Source organism: Ahaetulla prasina, chromosome 4, assembly GCF_028640845.1.
Source record: "Ahaetulla prasina isolate Xishuangbanna chromosome 4, ASM2864084v1, whole genome shotgun sequence".
Lineage (NCBI taxonomy): Eukaryota > Metazoa > Chordata > Lepidosauria > Squamata > Colubridae > Ahaetulla > Ahaetulla prasina.
Window position 1 is genome coordinate 10,494,075 of NC_080542.1, and position 22,121 is coordinate 10,516,195.

Consider the following 22,121-nt stretch of genomic DNA (forward strand, 5'->3'; position numbering starts at 1 on the left):
TTCTTTCTTTCTTTCTTTCTTTCTTTTGTCACAACAATATATATAAGTATCATACAAAAAAGATTATATAGTATATAAACATATATATGAGTAAATATTAGGAGGAATAAGCATATATATATATATATTTTCTGAGGTTTTCACGGGTGTTTGTATGTAGGTCTTTGGTTGTTCGGGTTTTCTCCCGTGTAAAATTGGAAATGTCTTGGCAACGTTTCGACGAAGTCTCATTCGTCATCTTCAGGCTTCAGCTTCGTGCTTCTGGGAGCAATGTGTGATCGCAGCTGTTTCTTCCTTTCACATTGCTCCCAGAAGAAAGTTTTTGGTTAAAGCTTTTGGGATTATGGGAAGAGACCACAGAGTCAGGTAAAGTATTCCAAGCACTGATGATTCTGTTACAGAAGTCATATTTTCTTGGGCAGAGTCAGATCATTGGTCACTCCAGAGCAGAATGCTCCGTTGTTTTCTAAAGATCCAAGTAGTATGTTCTACCTAAGAACTATGGGTTGAAGATCAACCATCAGCTCACCAACATGAAAAGAGTTTTCTACTGAATTATGGGTTTTTCTTCTCTCCTTCCATTTATAGAACAGAACAGAACAGAACAGAAGAGAAGAGAACAGAAGAGTTGGAAGGGACCTTGGAGGTCTTCTAGTCCAGCGGTCACTAACTGGTGGTCCGTGAGCCACTGATGGGCCACGTGAAAATTTTGGTGGTCCCCAGAAAAATTATTTGCGTTTTTTATATTGCATTAAATCAGGGGTCCTCAAACTATGGGCCCTGGACTGGATAAATGCAATGAACGCTTGTGTTGCTGCAGAGAGTCTCCCCCTTCAGGGACTTTTTGTGTGGGTTGGGGTCTGCTTCAGCCTCCTGGCTTCGGGCGAAGGCTGGAGGGAAGTGCTGCTGGTGGCAAAGAGCTGGAGGGCCTTGTGCTAGTGCAGTGGTTCTCAACCTTTATAGTGCTGCGACCCCTTTAATACAATTCCCCACGATGTGGTGACCCCCAACCGTAAAATTATTTTCGTTTTGAATTTATCGCACCTGAAGCCGTATTGGCTAGCGATCTTAACTGCTTGCGATTGCCTTGAGGACGGAGGCATTAAAGCAGAGACTCCTCCCCTATTAAGTTTATCGTGCCTGAAGCCAGATTAGGCTAGCGATTGGGAGTGATTGCAGCTGGCTTGAGAGGGAGACATCAGAGCAAAGATTTCTCTCTTTTTTAATTCATCGCGCCTGAAGCCGAATTCGGCTAGCGATTTGAAGAGCCTGCAGCTGGCTTGTGGAGTCAACCATTGGAGCGCGATTCTTCGACTCGCAAGTATACTTCCCATATTTCCGATGGTCTTAGGCGACCCCTGGCAAATCGTCATTCGACCCCCAACGGGGTCGCGACCCACAGGTTGAGAACCGCTGTGCTAGTGAGACTGCATCATGGTCTGGAACTGGCTGACATCTCAGCCCGCTGAGCCTCCAGGCGCTGGTATCTGGCCTTGCATTCCTGCAGGTCTTCCATCTGCTTGGAAAGCCTATGATCCTAGTCCTCAATGAGGTGAGCCTCCTTCTCGGTCAGATCCAATTTGAACTGAGCCAGCTGTTTTCTCATGGTGGCTGCTTAGTTCCAACAACTGTTTCCTGTTAGGGCCCTAAAGAGCTCAGGAAGGCAGGGGAGGAGTGGGGAGGAGGGGAGGGGTGAGTAGAGGCCAGTGAGATGCCCCTCGACATGATTGACATCTAGTTGGTCATGGCCACCTAGTCACATGACCACCTATCCACACCCACCCAGCCGGTCATTAAGCATGTCATATTAGTGGTCCACGGGATTTAAAATTATGAATTTAGTGGTCCCTGAGGTCCGAAAGGTTGGGGACCCCTATTCTAGTCCAATCCCCTGCTTAGGCAGGAAATCCCACATCACTACAGATAAATGGTTATCCAACCAAAATGGTTGTATTGTCAAGTTGCAAAGTTGACAAAGTTGACTTTGTAAAAATATACAAATAGAATGAGACTATTGCCTTATACACTGTAAGCCGCCCTGAGTCTTCGGAGAAGGGCGGGGTATAAATGTAAACAAAAACAAAAAACAAAAAAAACTGATATTTATTTATTAGCATGCCAATCTCATCCTTATTATCCCTGCTTGCTTTTATTTCCTGGACAGTTGTTAAGATATCTGAATATAAAAACTCTTTTTCCTAAATTTTATGATTGAATTTAAGAGATGAATTAGAAGTTTTAAACTACTTTTAAAAATCTGTATTTCCATGAATTTGTCATGATCACACACAAGCCTTACAATATTGTCTTAAAAATTTATTACATGAAAGCAGGCAGATATATTGCTGGCTGGGGTATTCGGGGAGTTGAAATCCAGACATTTTTAATATTGAAAAGCAACTGTTCTAAACTTTAGCATTTAAAATGTTGACTATTGAAACTACTGGAAATATGAACCATCATTTGGACATCTGTGCCTATAAAAGTCTTTACTTTCTACTATGGTGTAAATCCCAATTTTACCTTTTCCACCTCCTAATTTAGTATATTTCCAGATTTTTTTTTTCCTGGGCTATCTAATTTATTTGTTCAGAAACCACTCTCCCACTCTGTAAATATACTGAACCATAGCGTCATTAAAAGAGCTAAGACTTCACTGCCTCCTGCAATTCAAATTCTAACAGTTATGAAAATACTTATGGAAACCATCCAAGTCTAATAGACTAGTAACAATAGGCTAATTAAATAGAAGTAGATGGGAAAGAAAGAAAGAAAGAAAGAAAGAAAGAAAGAAAGAAAGAAAGAAAGAAAGAGAGAGAGAGAGGGAGGGAGGGAGGGAGGGAGGGAGGGAGGAAGGAAGGAGGGAGGGGAGGGAAGGAAGGAAAGAAGGAAGGAAGGAATGGAAGAAAGAAGGAAGGAAGGAAGGAAGGAAGGAAAGAAAGAAAGAAAGAAAGAATAGAATAGAATAGAATAGAATAGAATAGAATAGAATAGAATAGAATAGAATAGAATAGAATTTTTTATTGGCCAAGTGTGATTGGACACACAAGGAATTTGTCTTGGTGCATATGCTCTCAGTGTACATAAAGGAAAAGATACGTTCATCAAGGTACAACATTTACAACACAATTGATGGTCAGTATATCAATATAAATCATAAGGATTGCCAGCAACAAGTTACAGTCATAGATGGCCTTCGGGAAAAAGCGTCATTTTGGAAAAAGAAAGAAAGAAAGAAAGAAAGAAAGAAAGAAAGAAAGAAAGAAAGAAAGAAAGAAAGAAGGAAAGAAAGAAAGAAAAGAAAACATAAGGAAGGATCTTCATATTTTCTTTGCAGCAATTATTACTTTAAAAGACCATTCTGTGTAGAATAAAAGGCTAAAACTTACTTGGCATGACAACCAGTCTAGTCCCTCTTCCAAAGAAAACCTTATCACTTCCAGAGATAGACACATTGATTTCTGCCTTGACAAAAACATGCCTTCCTATTTCTATCAACCAGCATCACTTCCTTCAGAAAAGCTAAATCTCTAGACTGTAGGATTGAAATGTCCAAGACTCACTTCTTGGACATCAGAGGCTTCATTTGGACATCTGTACCTATCAAATAGTATCATTAGGGCTCTAGTTTCTTCTTTAGAGGTGTGAACCACTCCCTGCCATTTTCTGTCCCATACTTTAGAGGATTTCCAGATGCTTACTGGCCTATCCAATTTGTTCAGAAAAAGGTCCTATAGATTTATTCTAATTTCAATTTCTTTCAAAAGTTAAAAACTAACTGGAACTAAGATAAAAGAAAGGAAGGCAAGAAAATAAAAAACAAAAGGCAAGCAGGCAGAAAGAAAGAAAGAAAGAAAGAAAGAAAGAAAGAAAGAAGGAAGGAAGGAAGGAAGGAAGGAAGGAAGGAAGGAAGGAGGCAAAGAAAAGAAAAAGAGAGAAGGAAAGGAAAGAGGAGAGGAGAGGAAAGGAAAAGAAAAGAAAGAAAAAGAGAGAAGGAAAGGAAAGCGGAAAGGAAAGGAAAAGAAAATAAAGAAAAAGAGAGAAGGAAAGGAAAGGAAAGGAAAGGAAAGGAAAGGAAAGGAAAGGAAAGGAAAGGAAAGGAAAGGAAAGGTGTTATAATCAACGAAGACTTATTTCTAGGTTGAATCTCTCCTTGATCAGTTTCCATCCATTATTCCTTGTCTGGCTTTCAGGTGCTTTGGAAAATAGCTTGACCCCCTTCCTCCTCTCTGTGGCAGCCCCTCAGATATTGGGATCCTGCTATCATGTCTCCCCTGGTCCTTCTCTTCACTAGATCTGCCATGCCCAGTCCCTGTAACCGTTCTTAGTCTGTTAGTCTGTTTTAGTCTCCAGTCCCCTCATCATCCTGGTTGCTCCTTCCATTCCCCACCACCCAGTCAGAGCTGAGGAAGCTTCCTTGGATGAGAAGTGAAACATCTTCAAAGAGAAACCGGAAAGTCCAGTTGTCTCTTGAAAAAAGATAGGACAGATGGAAGCTGTTCTGTGGTTTCTTGCTGTGCCCTTTGGCCCATTCTCAGCTGCACATCACCATTTGTATATAAACTACTCGACCATGTGAGCTGCAGAGGAAACCCATCTCTTAAAATACTCATGTAGAAAGTTAACACCCACCCCGCTCTCTGAGAAGAATGAAATATTCTGGGGAACTATTTAAAAAGGCAGCGTATTATATTTCCCTGGTCAGAGAAGGAGAATCAGGTTTTTAAAGACAAAGAGCAGCTCCCTGCCCCCAACAGATATTTGTTTTTGTTTTTTTCATCAAAAAGTTTTATTTTTATAATCATATCAAACAGCTCATCCAATGTACAGTTATATACAATTAGTCGGGCTTGCCCAGTCACCACCCCCCTTTTTAACACTCTTCCCTCTTCTACCTTCTTCTACTTTCCAGACCTTCCTCTCCTTCTCTTATCTACATCCTCTCCTCCCTCCACCCTATACCTTCCTTCTCCCTCTTCTACCCCTCTTCCTTCCTCTTCTCCTCTTTCCTACCTCCTACTCTCTCCTCTTTTCTCCCTCCCCACCGTTCTAAAATGGTAACTGGGCAGACCCGACCCTACATTAATTATATTTATACATCTTCAATAATCCCTGTGCATTAACCATCACTCCATCCTCTACCCTCAACCCCCCAGCAAATATTTGGTGCCCATTGAGCAAGACTGGGCCAGCCTATTGAAAAAGACAATTAGACCTTCAGCTGCAGGGTGATGGGATTAAGACATGTTCCTCCAGGACAGAATCGCAGTGGTGGGATTCAGCCGGTTCGAGTAGGTTAAGGCGAACCGGTTGTTAAATCGCTGGCTGACCCTTCCTACCCCGCCCCTTCCAGGAGTCCCCACACACCCCATTTTGGCTCCCCAGTAAGTACAGGGAGGCCTCTTAGGCCCCAAACAGGGCATGGGGGGGTGTGCAACCCCACCCCAGCCTCTTTTTGCTTCCAGAAGGCTTCCTAGACCCATTTTCACTTCCCAGGAGGCTCCAGGGAGGCCTCCTAGGCCCAAAACGGGGTGCAGGGCAGTGCAGCGCCACCTGTTTTTGCTCCCAGAGGGGTGCAAGAAGCCAAGTGCTGCCTGTCACACCCCATGGCCACGCCCACCATGTCCATGCCTACCCAGCTGGTCATTAAGGCCAAGAACCGGTTGCTAAATTATTTGAGTCCCAGAACTGCATGATAATAGGATATATCAGCAGAGCTCACCACATGGCACAGCCAAGCCCCTTCATTGCATCACCCAGCAAGGTTCATCCAAATCTATCTCAGACAACCTCAGCTATGACCCTTGCATATCCCCCTGGCAGTCTGACAACCAACAGAATACATTTCTTGCACAGGAACAGGAAGCTCAAGGACAAGGCCCAAGAGAGGCTATAAATACTTCTCGCTCTCCACTTCATGTGTTCAGCTGCCCTGGACCTCAAAACCCATGTGGTCCTGTCTGCCAATAAACCATCTTTCCAATCAGCCTCCATGTTTCCAGCATCTTTCTTCCCACTTGGAACTGAACCCAGATGGATATTTCTTCCAACGCTCATTTTGACATGGTTTAAGCTATTTGCTGAGCAGGATTCACTAACTGGAGTTGAATATTTTAATCCATTGTCGGTCGTAATACATGGTTAGAATTAGAGTACAGGTAGCCCTCACCACTCTAATGGCAGGAAGTGAAGCGAAGAGGAACTAAAAAGCCTCTTGATGTGGGTGAAGGAGGAGAGTGCAAAAGTTGGCTTGAAACTCAACATTAAGAAAATTAAAATCATGGCATTTGGCCCTCTCAATTCCTGACAGATAGATGGGGAAGAAATGGAGGTAGTGACAGATTTCATTTTCCTGGGCTCCAAGATCACCGCAGATGGGGACTGCAGCCAAGAAATTAAAAGACGCTTGCTCCTGGGGAGGAAAGCTATGGCAAATCTAGACAGCGTACTAAAAAGCAGAGACATCACTCTGCCAACAAAAGTGCGTATAGTCAAGGCTATGGTTTTCCCAGTTGCAATGGATGGCTGTGAAGGCTGGACCATAAGAAAGGCTGAGCACCAAAGAATCAAGACCTTTGAACTCTGGTGCTGGAGAAGACTCCTGCGAGTCCCTTGGACTGCAGCCGATCAGTCCTAGAGGAGATGAACCCTGACTGCTCTTTAGAAGGCCAGATCCTGAAGATGAAACTGAAATACTTTGGCCACCTAATGAGAAGGAAGGACTCACTGGAGAAGAGCCTAATGCTGGGAAAGATTGAGGGCAAAAGAAGAAATAGACGACAGAGAATGAGGTGGCTGGATGGAGTCACTGAAGCAGGAGGTGTAAGCTTAAATAGACTCCAGAGGACGGTAGAGGATAGGAAGGCCTGGAGGAATATTGTCCATGGGGTCGCGATGGGTCGGACACAACAACAAGCCCTCGCCTTACAACAGTTCACATAGTGAGCATTCAAAGTTACAACGGCGCTGGAAAAAGTGAGTTATGACCATTTTTCACAGTTACAACCTTTCCAGCATCCTCATGATCACGTGATCCAAATTCACACGCTTGGCAACTGGTTCCTATTTATGACCGTTGCTGGATCCTGGGGTCGCGGGATCCCCTTTTGCGTCCTTCTGACAAACAAAATCAATGAGGAAACTAGATTCACTGAACAACCGGGTGACGAACTGATCGACTGCAGGGAAAGGACGCAAGAGGGGACAAAACTCAGTTAACAACAGAAATTCGGGGCTCAGTTAGGGTCGTAAATCGAGGATTACCTACGTACCGAGCAGTTCTGAATATCTTTACAATCCTTTCTTTTTTGTCTACCTTCTTCATCGTTTTACAGTTACTCCTTTTCCTTTTCAGTTCTTTTAGGCAAAGTTTTCTATGAGATTATGAGATAATTCAGACATAAATTGTAGCCAAGACCTACCTGCTTTTACTACTAATTCTGTTCCCCGTCCAAACTGAACAAGGAACTTCTTACTTGCTAAAACCACAGTCAGTGAAAGCTTTACAAAATTGTACACCTCTGCTATCATAACTGGATCCCTTCTGGGTTTGTTTGTTTGTTTGTTTTGTAGGGCCCCAGTTTTTGAGTTTAAGATCGTATATATAACTATAACTTGTTGCTGGCAATCCTTATGATTTATATTGATATATTGATCATCAATTGTGTTGTAAATGTTGTACCTTGATGAACGTATCTTTTCTTTTATGTACACTGAGAGCATATGCACCAAGACAAATTCCTTGTGTGTCCAATCACACTTGGCCAATAAAATTCTATTCTATTCTATTCTATTCTATTCTATTCTATTCTATAATTTATTTATTATTTATTAATTTTATTTATTAATTAAATTTATATACCGCCCTTCTCCCGAAGGACTCAGGGCGGTTTACAGCCAGATAAAAACACAATTGCACAACAATTAAAACACTTTTAAAAAAACTGATTTAATTAAGGCTGAAACAAAAATTTAAAACTATAATTAAAACCATAATAACCCCTATTAAAATTACTTTAAGCCAGCCCTTCGTGGGAAAACAAAAAAGTCTTCAGCTCTTATTTTATTTTATTTATTTTTTATTATTATTATTATTTTTTTAAGTATCAGATAAAAAAATATCGAATAGCATATAAGTAAATTTAGGAAATATTTTGTATTAGATATATTTCTGAAGGAGAGGGGAATTGAGAGTGTGATTAAGTGTGGAGTGACTAGAGATTATAATTTAGGAATTATTTTAGATTATGATTGTTAGTTTTGATACCCTGCATTTTGTTCTGGGAAGTCGGGGTGGGGGGTGGGGGGTAAGGGGGAGGGGAATTGGGGGTTGAGGCTAGAGATGGAGTGATGGTTAATGTACAGGGATTATTGAAGATGTATAAATATAATTAATGTAGGGTCAGGTCTACCCAGTTACCATTTTAAAACAGTGGGGAGGGAGAAAAGAGGAGAGAGTAGGAGGTAGGAAAGAGGAGAAGAGGAAGGAAGAGGGGTAGAAGAGGGAGAAGGAAGGTGGAGGGTGGAGGGAGGAGAGGATGTAGATAAGAGAAGGAGAGGAAGGTCTGGAAAGTAAAAGAAGGTAGAAGAGGGAAGAGTGTTAAAAAGGGGGGTGGTGACTGGGCAAGCCCGACTAATTGTATATAATTGTACATTGGATGAGCTGTTTGATATGATTGTAAAAATAAAACTTAAAAAGGAAAAAAAAAAGTCTTCAGCTCGCGACGGAAGGTCCGGAGGTCAGGGAGTTGTCGTATCCCTGGAGGCAGCTCATTCCAGAGGGCAGGTGCCCCCACAGAGAAGGCCCTCCCCCTGGGGGTCGCCAGTCGACATTGTTTGACTGACGGCACCCTGAGGAGGCCCTCCCTATGGGAGCGTACGGGTCGATGGGAGGCTATTGGTGGCAGTAGGCGGTCCCATAAATAACCCGGTCCTATGCCGTGGAGCGCTTTAAAGGTGATAACCAACACCTTGAATTGCACCCGGAAGACCACCGGAAGCCAGTGCAGCTTGCGCAGGAGAGGTGTTATATGGGAGCCTCGAGTTGCTCCCTCTATTACCCGCGCAGCCGCATTCTGAACCAGCTGGAGCCTCCGGGTGCTCTTCAAGGGGAGCCCCATGTAGAGAGCGTTACAGTAGTCGAGGCAGGAAGTGACGAGGGCGTGAGTGACCGTGCATAAGGAATCCCGGTCTAGGAAGGGATGCAACTGGCGTATCAGGCGAACCTGATAAAAAGCTCCCCTGGCGACGGTCGTCATATGTTCTAAGGACAACCGTACATCCAGGAGGACGCCTAAGTTGCGGACCCTCTCCATAGAGCCCAATAGGGACAAAACTACAGGGAGTCTTTGTTTAACGACCACAATTGGGACTGGCGATTTAGTCATTAGGTGAAGCAGTTGCTTTAATGAAGCCATGAGTGGGCTTATGATCTTACTTCAGCTTTTCCTTTGCTTTACAAACCTACCCAGGTCATAAATAGCAATAGCCAGTGGTGGGTTGCTACTGGTTCTCTCCGGTTCTTGCGAACCGGTAGTAAGAGTAGTGGGAGGCTCTGCCCAGCCGCCCGGATGTCATCAAATACGTTTGGCGCATTCACGCTTCCGTTGCGAACCGGTAGTGAAATGGAACCCACCCCTGGCAATAGCTCTTAGACTTATATACCACTTCAAAATGCTTTACAGCCCTCTCTAAGCGGTTTACAGAGTCAGCCTATTGCCCCCCCAACAATCTGGGTCCTCATTTTACTGACCTCAGAAGGATGGAAGGGTGGAAGAGTGAGTCAACCTTGAGCTGGGTGAAATTTGAAGTGCCAAATTGTAGGCAGCCGGTAGTCAGCCGAAGTAGCCTGCAGTACTGCGTTCTAATCACTGCGCCACTGTGGCTCAGATGGTAGGAAGGGGTCGTAAAGTTATTTTTACGTCATTGTTGTAATTGACAGGGGTCGTTAAATAAGGCAGTCACTAAATGAGGACTTCCTGTAAATCTAGTCATTTTAAAACCGTTTAGTAAAATAAAAATCTTAATTTATTGGTTTTTATTCTAATTATTTGTGAATTTTTGAATGATTGATTGAATGATTGAATGACTGAATGATTAAACTATTGAATTATTGAATTATTGAAATATTGAAATATTGAAATATTGAAATATTGAAATATTGAATTGTTGAATTGTTGAATTATTGAATTGTTGAATTCGTGAGTAGAGACATCCATGGAGATCCAGCAATGAAGATGGTAACCATAACTCTTCAATGGAATCTCATCTCAATTTATGTTGAAATGTTCCTATATCTTATTTCTCTCTTTTCTATTTTTCTGTTATTGACAAGCTGAGATTGCCTAATGATGAAACATTCTTCTTTTGAAAACATAAAGGAACGATTAAGAAATCAAATGCTGATGACTTTTACTGATGCAATGTATATTATTGCATCGGTATATTAATATATATTAATTTCAGGAGGGTTACGACACCCATTCATAGGTAAAACTAATCAACGGTTATGTCCTTTTTATAACAAGTTTTGCTCTCTCCTGTTACAAATTTTATGGCAAAGCAAGAACTATCTATTATTCTTTCGCTAAGAACATTCTAAATAAAACTGGGGAGCGGAAGTATCCTAATTCAATACAGCAGAAAGGGAATAAATAAAAGTTCTTCCAGAATAGAAGACATGGCTTAAATATAGAATTATTCTAATTAAGTCAACATCAGGATTCGATCTTATATCTACTGCTTCTTCTGGAGGAAGGAGAAAGAGACAACATGGAAAAAGGACCATGGCAATTTCTCTTATCAAGCCATTGGAATGATAATGGTGGATCTTGAAATGTGTGATGTTTGCATACATCATCGTTTGCATTGTATTTGGTTTAAAGATAAAATGAATGCAGTTGATTAGATCAAGATTCCATAAATCAAATATAATTCATAATCAAGGCCTCCAACTCACTGACTCTAAAATTCTCCAGCTCTTCTGCCTTATGTCCAACCATCATCTTATATCACTTTTACAAACATACGAGTCAAATGACACCTTGACAATTCAAACTTTGCCCTTTGATTCCAATGTATTATAGCCCTCACTCCAATGGGCTCTGATTATTTTGTGTTCTTGCCGAGAAACATCTACATCTCACTTGATGAAGTTCTGAGAATTTAAATCCACGAGACATCCCAAAACGTGCAAAATCCTGATTCTGAAGAAAACAAACAAGACTAAGAAGACCAGGAATACTGATATGGAACAAGCACACATTCTCCAAGTGGTAGGAAGTAATAAAAGCTCCATTTAATTGGATCTTAAGTAACTTCAACCTGATGCCACCAGATAAATGAGCTTGTGAGTCTTATCTGGTAATTCCCATCTAATAGCCTATGTAAAAGAGACCAAGGTTAGAGAAGATACTCACAGATAAGGACATCTCATGGAATTCAGTACAACTTGCTCCCAAGTAGTTGTATATTGGATTGTAGTTGAGGTCCTTGAAGGTCCCCCACTCAACTGTCTGCAAGTTTTTGATCTGCTTCTCTTCTTCCCCTTCTCACTGTGTTCCACACTGCACAGAGGTAGATCGCTGAATCGTTCAGTTGGCTGACCGATTTCTTCATGTGAAAAGTGTTCCTCGATTTATTATGGACGGCAATGAAGTTCTGAGGGAGGCTAACGTCTAGATTAGGAGCCGAAAAACTGCTCTGAAAAAGCTTAGGCGGTCGTCCAAGATATTGAATGTACCAGAATGGATTCGGTTGATAATCTATGCTTTGGTCATAAGTGCAATTGAGAAATACAGGTTGTCCTTCTGTGACGGTCACTTTGCCTTCCGTTTGGGTCACGGACTGTCCCGCAATCTTTTCTGCAACGACAAAACGACAACATTGGATATGGTCGATGGAAGGAGTCCCTCGTTATTAAAGTTGATTTTTATAGCGTCTGAAAATTTGACAGTCTAAATCTGTAGAACATTTTTATTTTACACAGTAGCTCCACACCATATAAATGTACATTTAGAAATAGAAATAGAATAACAGAGTTGGAAGAAACCTTGGAGGTCTTCTAATCCAACCCCCTGCTTAAGCAGTAAACCCTACAACACTTCACACAAATGGTTATCCAACATCTTCTTAAAACTTCCAGTGTTGGAGCATTCACAACTTCTGGAGGCAAGTTGTTCCACTGATTAATTGTTCTAACTGTCAGGAAATTTCTCTTTAGTTCTAGGTTGCTTCTCTCCTTGATTAGTTTCCACCCATTGCTTCTTGTTCTACCCTCAGGTGCTTTGGAGAATAGCTTGACTCCCTCTTCTTTGTGGCAGCCCCTGAGATATTGGAACACTGCTATCATGTCTCTCCTAGTCTTTCTTTTCATTAAACTAGACATACCCAGTTCCTGCAACCGTTCTTCATATGTTTTAGCCTCCAGTCCCCTAATCATCTTTGTTGCTCTTCTCTGCACTCTTTCTAGAGTCTCCACATCCTTTTTACATCGTGGCAACCAAAACTGAATGCAATATTCCAAGTGTGGCCTTACCAAGGCATTATAAAGTAGTATTAACCCCCCATGTGATCTTGATTCTTTCCCTCTGTTTATGCAGCCTAGAATGGCGTTGGCTTTTTTGGCAGCTGCTGCACACGGCTGGCTCATATTTAAATAGTTGTCCACTAGGACTCCAAGATCCCTCTCACAGTTAGTACTATTGAGCGAGGTACCCCATATATTGTACCTGTGCATTTTGTTTTTCTTGCTTAAATGTAGAACCTTACTTTTTTCATCATTGAATTTCATTTTGTTGGATAGCGTCCAATGTTCAAATCTCTCTGTATCTTAAGCCTATCTTCTGGAGTGTTGGCTATTCCTGCCATATTCATTTTATATGTTCCCTATCTCACTGTCCAAAGTGGCTGGGACCACTTACAATGTTCTTCTCTCCAGCAGGTAACATAAGTCACCTTACATGGATATCCCTAAATTCTTGTGGGCAACGCCATGAATCAGACCTTCTCATAAATTCAAAACAGAATAACAGATTAACAGTTGGAAGGGACCTTGGTGGTCTTCTGGTCCAATCCCCTGTTCAGGCAGGGAGTCCTATACAATTTCAGGCAAATGGCTGTCCAATGTCAACGTTGGAGCACCTACAACTTCTGGAGACAAGCTGTTCCACTGATTAATTGTTCTGTTAGGAGATTTCTCCTTAGTTCTAGGTTGCTTCTATCCTTGATTAGTTTCTGTCCATTGCTTCTTGTCCTGCTTTCGTGTCCTTTGGAAAATAGGTTGAGCCACTCTTCTTTGTGGAAGCCCCTGAGATATTGCAACACTACAATCATGACACAACTAGTCCTTCAACATACATTTAATTTGCATGCTTCTGAATCGTACGCACTGACTTCAAGTTATCAAGACAAAAAATCAATAAATAAATCTGCTTAATTACTTAACGCTTAGTTTGCACCCAATAAAGGGATGTAAACACTAGGTTCATTGGGGGTAGAGGCAGAGAGAGAAGAAATTATCTTCACTTACCTAAGATGAACAGCACCAAGGTCCATGAAAGAAGCACCTTGCTTGATCTAGCAGAAAAGACGTTAAGAAGAGATGCAGAAGCAAAGCAAAGAAACATATTTTATTTGGCTTCTGAGATTTGAACTACACTCAGTATCATACAAAATGCGAAATCCAGCCCAACTTTTTTGTCAAGCAATTCAAAAGAAATCTTCTAATGGTTGAACCCCATAGGATGTGGTTAGCGGTTAAGAATGCCTCTGGGAGTTGTAGAGAGGTTTTCGTTTTACATTTACACCGTGACTAGTTCCCCGTGCAAGTAGAAACAGCCTGACAACTACACCTCGTGTTTTGAAAGTGACATAGCATGGTGAGTTTCCAACCAGACGTGATTGAAGCTACTGAAACATACCTCGTTTTTCCTTGGGCACTTTGACTACCAAACAGAGTTTTGCACCTGGGAATAGAATAGAATAGAATAGAATGGAATAGAATGGAATAGAATAGAATAGAATAGAATAGAATAGAATAGAATAGAATAGAGAATACAGAATACAGAAAATAGAAAATAGAAAATAGAAAATAATAGAAAATAGAATAGAAAAGAGTAGAGTAGAATAGAACAGAATAGAATAGAATAGAATAGAACAGAAAATAGAAAATAGAAAATAGAAAATAGAAAATAGAAAATAGAAAATAGAAAATAGAAAATAGAAAATAGACTAGACTAGACTAGACTAGACTAGACTAGACTAGAATAGAATAGAATAGAATAGAACAGAACAGAAAATAGAAAATAGAACAGAACAGAACAGAACAGAACAGAATAGAATAGAATAGAATTCTTTATTGGCCAAGTGTGATTGGACACACAAGAAATTTGTGTTTGGTTCATATGCTCTCAGTGTAAGAAAAGATACGTTCATCAAGAATCATAAGGTACAACACTTAATGATAGTCATAAGTACATATAAGTAATCAAATAATATTAGGAAACAGTCAATATAAATTGTAAGGATATCACCAACAAGGTTACAGTCATACAGTCATTAATGGAAGGAGATGGGTGATAGGAATGATGAGAAGATTAATAGTAGTGCAGATTTAGTAAATAGTTTAACAGTGTTGAGGGAATTATTTGTTTAGCAGAGTGATGGCATCCGGGGAAAAAACCTGTCCTTGTGTCTAGTTGTTCTGGTGTGCAGTGCTCTATAGGGTCGTTTTAAGGGTAGGAGTTGAAACAGTTTATGTCCAGGATGCGAGGGAGGATGGACTTTTGATACTGAAACAAGGATCTTTTCTTCAGGAGCTCAAACTCCATAATTCAAGATGTTCCAGGAGATAAGCATAACTTAGATTGTATTTGTCCTCAAAGAGATATGCAAAAGTCCATACATATATCAAAAACTTGAAAGGTCCCTTCAACAAAAGGGCCTCTGGTGGCTCAACAGACTAATGCAGTCTGTTATTAACAGCAGCTGCTTGCAATTTCTGCAGGTTCAAGTCCCACCAGGCCCAAGGTTGACTCAGCCTTCCATCCTTTATAAGGTAGGTAAAATGAGGACCCAGATTGTTGGGGGCAATAAGTTGACTTTGTATATAATATACAAATGGATGAAGAATATTGCTTGACATTGTGTAAGCCGCCCTGAGTCTTCGGAGAAGGGCAGGAAATAAATGCAAATAATAAAAAAAAAACACTAGGTAACACCAAGACAAAAACTAAAACTGAATGTCCCTGGTACCATATTTATAAGCATTTAAGAAACAGAGATGGAAGGTGCAAATCTTAGCTCTGAGTGTAGTATGTGGATGCTCCCTTAGGTGAAGAAAACTTGGGTGGAGAAGCAGAGAAAGAAAACCTAAAGGAATGCCACCAACCTTCTTAGAAATTGTAGTGTATTTCTCACAATAACAGACTAAAAGAGTTGGAAGAGACCTTGGAGGTCTTCTAGCCCAACCAACTGGTCAGGTAGAAACCCTATACCATTTCAGACAAATGGTTATCCAACATCTTCTTAAAAACTTCCAGTGTTGGAGCATCTACAACCTCTAGAGGCAAGTTATTCCACTGATTAATTGTTCTAATTGTTAGGAAATTTCTCCTTAGTTCTAGGTTGTTTCTCTCCTTGTTTCCACCCATTGCTTCTTGTTTTACCCTCAGGTGCTTTGGAGAATAGCTTGACTCCCTCTTCTTTGTGGCAGTCCCTGAGATATCGGAGCACTGTTATCATGTCTCCCCTAGTCCTTCTTTTCATTAAACTAGACATACCCAGTTCCTGCAACCGTTCTTCATACGTTTTAGCCTCCAGTCCCCTAATCATCTTTGTTGCTCTTCTCTGCACTCTTTCTAGAGTCTCAACATCTTTTTTACATCGTGGCAACCAAAACTGAACACTATATTCCAAGTGTAGCCTTACCAAGGCATTATAAAATTCCTTTCTTATAGGAAGAAAGTTAAGAGGAACGTATTGATGTGACCTGCTTTCTATGGGGAAGTTCAGTGGAAATAAGTTATAGGAATCAGAGTTTTATCGAATGTGAGAACCAAAGACCCACAATGATGGGTTTTGGACAAGTTGAGGCTGAATAGCCATTGGACTGGAATGCTTTAGTTTACATTTCTGCATTGAGCAGGATGTTACAGTCCAAGATCTAAATGGACCCTTCCAATGTTACAATCCCTTCCTTCCTTCCTTCCTTCCTTCTTTCCTTCCTTCCTTCCTTCCTCCCTCCCTCCCTCCCTCCCTCCCTCTCTCCGTGCCTTCCTTCCAATATATTTTTGTCATTTTTAATTAGGGGATTCAAAAAAAGCCTCAATCAAGAATTGAAATGAATTACTAAGTCAACCAATTCATCACTCATCCTTTCAATCATTATGGTAAAAATATTTCTAGGCACATTCAGATTGGTGTGTCCTCATGATTAACAAAACTATCAGCATATTTTGCCCTTCCTCCTCCTTCCTTCCTTCCTTCCTTCCTTCCTCACTCCCTCTCTTCCTTCCTTCCTTCCTTCTTTCTACATGTTTAATTAGGTGATTCAAAAAACAAGAAAGGAAGGAAGGAAGGAAGGAAGGAAGGAAGGAAGGAAGGAAGGAAGGAAGGAAGGAAGGAAGGAAGGAAGGAAGCCTTAATCTAGAATTGAAATGAATTGCTAAGTCCACAAACCCATCACTCATCCCTTCAATCTTCATGGCAAAAATGCTTCTGGACACATTCAGATTGTGAGGTGTGTCTTCACAATTATCTTTCTTTCCTCTCTCTGGAGGCAGCTGCATTGCAAGAGAGGATTCTTGCTAAAGGGAGCCACTAGGATGTGACACAGTGTCCCCCAGAGCACAGAGGTACAATGCCTGGGCCTCAAAGGTGACTTTGGTGAAGGAGAGGATGCTGTATTTTCGCTCATCAGGAATAATCAAGGAAATCCTCTCCCCTTCTTTGCTCTTCTCTGTTTCCTTGTATCCGCTTGCAATGAGCTGGGGAGGCTGGCTAGGGAACTGTCGGTACCAATATATGTATTCATTGGCATGAATATTGGGATGGGAGCAATTAAGCTCTACTTCCCTTCCATTGGATGCTTCTAGCAGGGGTTCCTGGAGAGGATTTTCAGCTTGGAAGAAAAGAGTTCCTGTAAAGTCAAACACAGGCAAAGAACAGGATGTCAACATCTTTGGTCCCTGATGGAAATATTCGATGCTCTTGAATCCAAAATACCACTTAGATGTCCTTAATATAGAAGCACTGATCAGTAGCACGGTCTCCATCAGAATAGAGCTGGAAGGGACCTTGGAGGTCTTCTAGTCCAACCCCCTGCTCAAGCACGAGATCCTATACCTTTTCAGATAGTTATCTGTCCAGTCTTTTCTTTAATGCCTCCAGTGATGAAGCCCCCCACAACATCTGATCCAAGGAAATGGAGAAAGTGATTTCCTAAATATGACTTACTAAGAGCCATTAATATTAGAGAGGAGTCATTCTTCCTCTAAGACATTGTTTTCGGGGATTAAAAAAAAGGAGGAGTGATCAGGGATGAGCTTCAAAAGTTTTAGCAAGGGGTTCTCTGCCCAGTTGCTGGGTGGGCGTGGCCATGGTGGGTGTGGCCAAGTCAGCCTTCTGCATCACGGCGGGAATGGGGAGCATTTTTGTCATCCTTGGCCTCCGGAGGCTTTGCTTGAGCCTCTGGAAGGGTAAAAATAGCCTCCCCAGGCTCTGGAGACCCTCTGGAGGCCAGCCTTCCTGAAATGCCAGTAGGCATGTTTTTGCCCTCCCTGAGACTCTGCGCGCACCCTCCATTTATCTGCATAAAAAATGGGCCAGGTGGGGACTCCTGGGAGGGGAAGGGAGGGGTGGGAGAGGCCTTCCTCGGCCTCCGGAGGCTCTCCCTGAGCCTCCAGGAGGAGGGGAAATGGTCTCCCCAGGCTCTGGAGGTCCTCTGGAGGCCGGCCTTCCTGAACTTCCAGTAGGCCCACTTTTCGCCCTCCCGGAGCCTTTACGCGCACCCTGCACTTACCTGCATTCAAAAGGGGCCATGTGGGGACTCCTGGGAGTGGAGAGGAGGGATGGGAGAGGCCAGCCAAGAGTGGGATTTGGGAGGTTCTCCGAACTGCACAGAATCTTAGCTGGAGGTTTTCCCGAACCCCTGCGAACCCCCAGCATCCCACTCCTGGGAGTGATCTTATGTAAAACATGAAAAAAAACAAGGAGTATAAAGAATAAAACTTTGAAACATAGTATTTGAGCTACGACAAATGACAGAACCTGGGAAGAGAAGTAAACAGAGATCTCAGGAAACAGAGAGAGTCATTTCCTAAATACTACTTACTGGACATGAGATTAGAATGGCCATTAATGGCCTTACTGGCCATTAATATTAGAAAGAAGGAGGCCCAATTCATGGCAAGAAACTGAAGCATTTCAGTTGATCCAATTTAGTCGAAGCAGCTGGTGTCTTGTCTAAAAATGAGTCCTTGCAGAGCATTTCTCCTGCCTTCTTCTGGCTCTCGCTGTTGTGGTTTTCTGTGGGTTTCAACGGAGAGTCCCTTGACTATTTCATTGGCTGTCAATTACATGAATCAAATTTGCCTTCCTTCAGATATGAATCTAGCTCCCCACACTGGTAAGAGAGTCTATGTTAAAAAGGCGAGGGAGTTTATTACGATGAAACGCTAAAACCAGCCTATAGTGAAAGATGGCAGGTGTCCTCATGGCTTGGAAGAGGGACAACCACAGTTTGTCTGCCACAGTCTTCTCTCAGCCGTGGAACTTCACTGAATCGCAGTGGTGCCCACTGGGGTGTCAAAAGGACACAAGGTGGCTGCGGAGGCAGGTTGTATTTTTTTGAACATCCGTGTAGATACCATACCTAGAATCGATGGTTCCCTCCGTCGACAGGACGGTTACTCTGAAGGGAAACCCAAAAGAATGTTTCCCCAGAAGCCAGAATGAACTGCTCCAGAAGAGGTGGGTGAGAATCATTAATTGGAACAAAAACTGGTCAGATTGAACGTATTCGTGGACCCCTTTGAGAATTGGGCTGTGGGCTGCATGTACATCCATATTTTGCTCTGGTTAGACTGGTGTTCAGTCACGTGTTGGGCTTGAAAGGTGTGAAATTAAAACAAGGAGATTTGCTGAGATTTTGACTTTATTTTTTGGAGCCAAAGAAGAAGAGAAGAGAGATCTTTCAGAAGGAGAAATAATTACGAATAGCAATATGAATATGGAGATTTTTTTCCCCTTTAACCCATCACTAATGAAGACATTGGTCATCTGATGTCTACATAAAACATCCAAAGGCAACAGTGAGTAGAGATTTTGAATATTGTTTACATTTTTTCCAGTTTGATTTCTTTAAATCTTTGAGGGGTCCTTGGTGATCTCTGAGCTTGCTTGATTTCTGGCAGACGTTTTGTTACTCAAACTAGATAACATCATTAGTGCTAGTAGTCTCCTAGTAGCTACTAGACCTGATAATGTTACCTGATTTGGGTAATGAAACATCTGCAAGAAAACAAGCGAGCTCAGGGAACATCAAGGATCACACATTTCAACCCTGAACTACAAATATTCTCTTTTAAATGGTTATTTATTAATTACTTTTGCAGGGACTAAGCCGAAAAACAGATTCTTTTAACTAACAAAAAATGCAGAATATTTTTGGCCTGTCTCCCTCCCTCCCTCCCTCCCTCCCTCCCTCCCTCCCTCCCTTCCTTCCTTCCTTCCTTCCTTCTTTCCTACCTACCTTCCCTCTCTTCCTCCGTTCTTCCTTCCCTCCCTCTCTTCCTCCCTTCCTTCCTTCTTTCATGTTTAATTAGGGGATTCTAAAAAAAGGCAGAAAAGAAGGAAGGAAGGTAGAATGCAAGGAAGAAAGGAAGAAAGAAGGAAAGGAAGGAAGGAAGGAAGGTAGGAAGAAAGGGGGAGAGGAAGAACAGAAGGAAGGAAGAAAGGAAGGAAGGAAGGAAGGAAGGAAGGAAGAAAAAGAAAGAAAAAGAAAAAAAAGGGAGGGAGGGAGGGAAGGAAAGAAGGAAGGAAGGATGAAAGAAAGAAAGGAAGGAAGGAAAGAAGGGGCAGAGGAAGAACAGAAGGAAGGAAGGAAGGAAGGAGGAAAAAGAAAGAAAAAGAAAAAGAAAGGGAGGGAGGGAGGGAGGGAGGAAAGGAAGGAAGGAAGGAAGGAAGGAAGGAAGGAAGGAAGGAAGGAAGGAAGGAAGGAAGGAAGGAAGGAAGGAAGGAAGAGAAAGAAAGAAAGCCTTAATCCAGAATTGAAATGAATTGCTAAGTCCACGAAATCATCATTCATCCTTTCAATCTTCATGGCAAAAATGCAAAAATGCTTCTGGGCACATTCAGCTTGTGAGGTGTATCTTCACAATTATCTTTCTTTTCTCTCTCTGGAGGCAGCTGCATTGCAAGAGAGGGTTCTTGCTAAAGGGAGCCACTAGGATGTGACACAGTGTCTACTAGAGCACAGAGGTACAATGCCTGGTCCTCAAAGGTGACTTTGGTGAAGGAGAGGATGCTGTATTTTCGCTCATCAGGAATAATCAAGGAAATTCTCTCGTCTTTGTTGCTCTTCTCTGTTTCCTTGTATCCGCTTGCGATAAGATGGGGAGGCCGGCTAGGGAACTGTCGGTACCAAAAGATGTTTTCATTTAATTGAATATTGGGATGGGAGCATTTAAGCTCTATTTCTCTTCCATGGGATGCTTCTAGCAGGGGTTCCTGGACAGGATTTTCAGCTTGGCAGAAAAGAGTTCCTGTTAAAGTCAAACACAGGCAAAGGACAGGATGTCAACATCTTTGGTCCCTGATGGAACTCTTGGATGCTCTTGAATCCAAAATACCACTTGGATGTCCTTAATATAGAAGCGCTGAACAGTAGCACGGTCTCCATCAGAATAGAGCTGGAAGGGACCTTGGAGGTCTTCTAGTCCAACCCCCTTCTCAAGCACAAGATCCTATACCTTTTCAGATAGGAATCTGTCCAGTCTTTTCTTTAAAGCCTCCAGTGAAGAAGCCCCCACAACATCTGATCCCAGGAAATGGAGAAAGTGATTTCCTAAATATGACTTACTTGACATGAGAGCCATTAATATTAGAGAGAAGGAGTCATTCTTCCTCTAAGACATTGTTTTCAAGGATTAAAAAAAAAGGAGGAGTGATCAGGGATGGGCTTCAAAAATGTTAGCAAGGGGTTCTCTGCCCAGTTGCTGGGTGGGCGTGGCCATGGTGGGTGTGGCCAGGTCAGCCTCCTGCATCATGACGGGAGTGGGGGGCATTTTTGCCATCCTCGGCCTCCGGAGGCTCTCCCTGAGCCTCCGGGAGGATGAAAATGGCCACCCCAGGCTCTGGAGGTCCTCTGGAGGCCGGCCTTCCTGAACTTCCAGTAGGCCCATTTTTCGCCCTCCCCGAGCCTTTACGCGCAACCTGCACTTACCTGCATTCAAAAGGGGCCAGGTGGGGACTCCTGGGAGGGGAGAGGAGGGGTGGGAGAGGCCAGCCAAGAGTGGGATTTGGGAGGTTCTCCGAACTGCAGAGAATCTTAGCTGGAGGTTTTCCCGAACCCCTGCGAACCCCCAGCATCCCACTCCTGGGAGTGATCTTATGTAACACACCCTTCAGTTCTTGGAACTGAAGGCAAAACACACAGAAAAACAAGGAGTATAAACAATAAAACTCTGAAACGTAGTATTGGAGCTACGACAAATGACAGAACCTAGAAAGCAAAGTGGACAGAGATCCCAGGGAAGGTAGAAAGTCGTTTCCTAAATATTACTTACTGGACAGGAAAGCCATTAATATTAGAAAGAAGGAGGCCCAATTCATGGCGAGAAACTGAAGCATTTCAGTTGATCCGATTTAGTCGAAGCAGCTGGTGTCTTGCCTAAAAATGAGTCCTTGCAGAGAATTTCTCCTGCCTTCTTCTGGCTCTCGCTGTTGTGGTTTTATGTGGGTTTCAACGGAGAGTCCCTTGACTATTTCATTGGCTGTCAATTACATGAATCAAATTTGCCTTCCTTTGGATATGAATCTAGCTCCCCACACTGGTAAGAGAGTCTATGTTAAAAAGCCGAGGGAGTTTATTACGATGAAATGCAAAAACCAGCCTATAGTGA

General features: G+C 42.3%; 1 protein-coding gene across 1 annotated transcript in view; it reads right to left on the bottom strand.

Annotated features, from left to right (window-relative positions):
- The window catches only part of LOC131197884 (T cell receptor alpha chain MC.7.G5-like), a 148,582-nt gene extending 126,637 nt beyond the window's left edge, over positions 1–21,945 (bottom strand). The window contains exons 1-2 of the mRNA XM_058182381.1: positions 21,786–21,945; positions 20,467–20,762 (exon numbers count right to left, since the gene is read on the bottom strand). Coding sequence (XP_058038364.1) covers positions 20,467–20,762; positions 21,786–21,849 — 360 coding nt within the window. The 5' untranslated portion in view covers positions 21,850–21,945. The remainder of the gene's footprint in view (positions 1–20,466; positions 20,763–21,785) is intronic.
- Between the last annotated feature and the right edge of the window lie 176 nt (positions 21,946–22,121).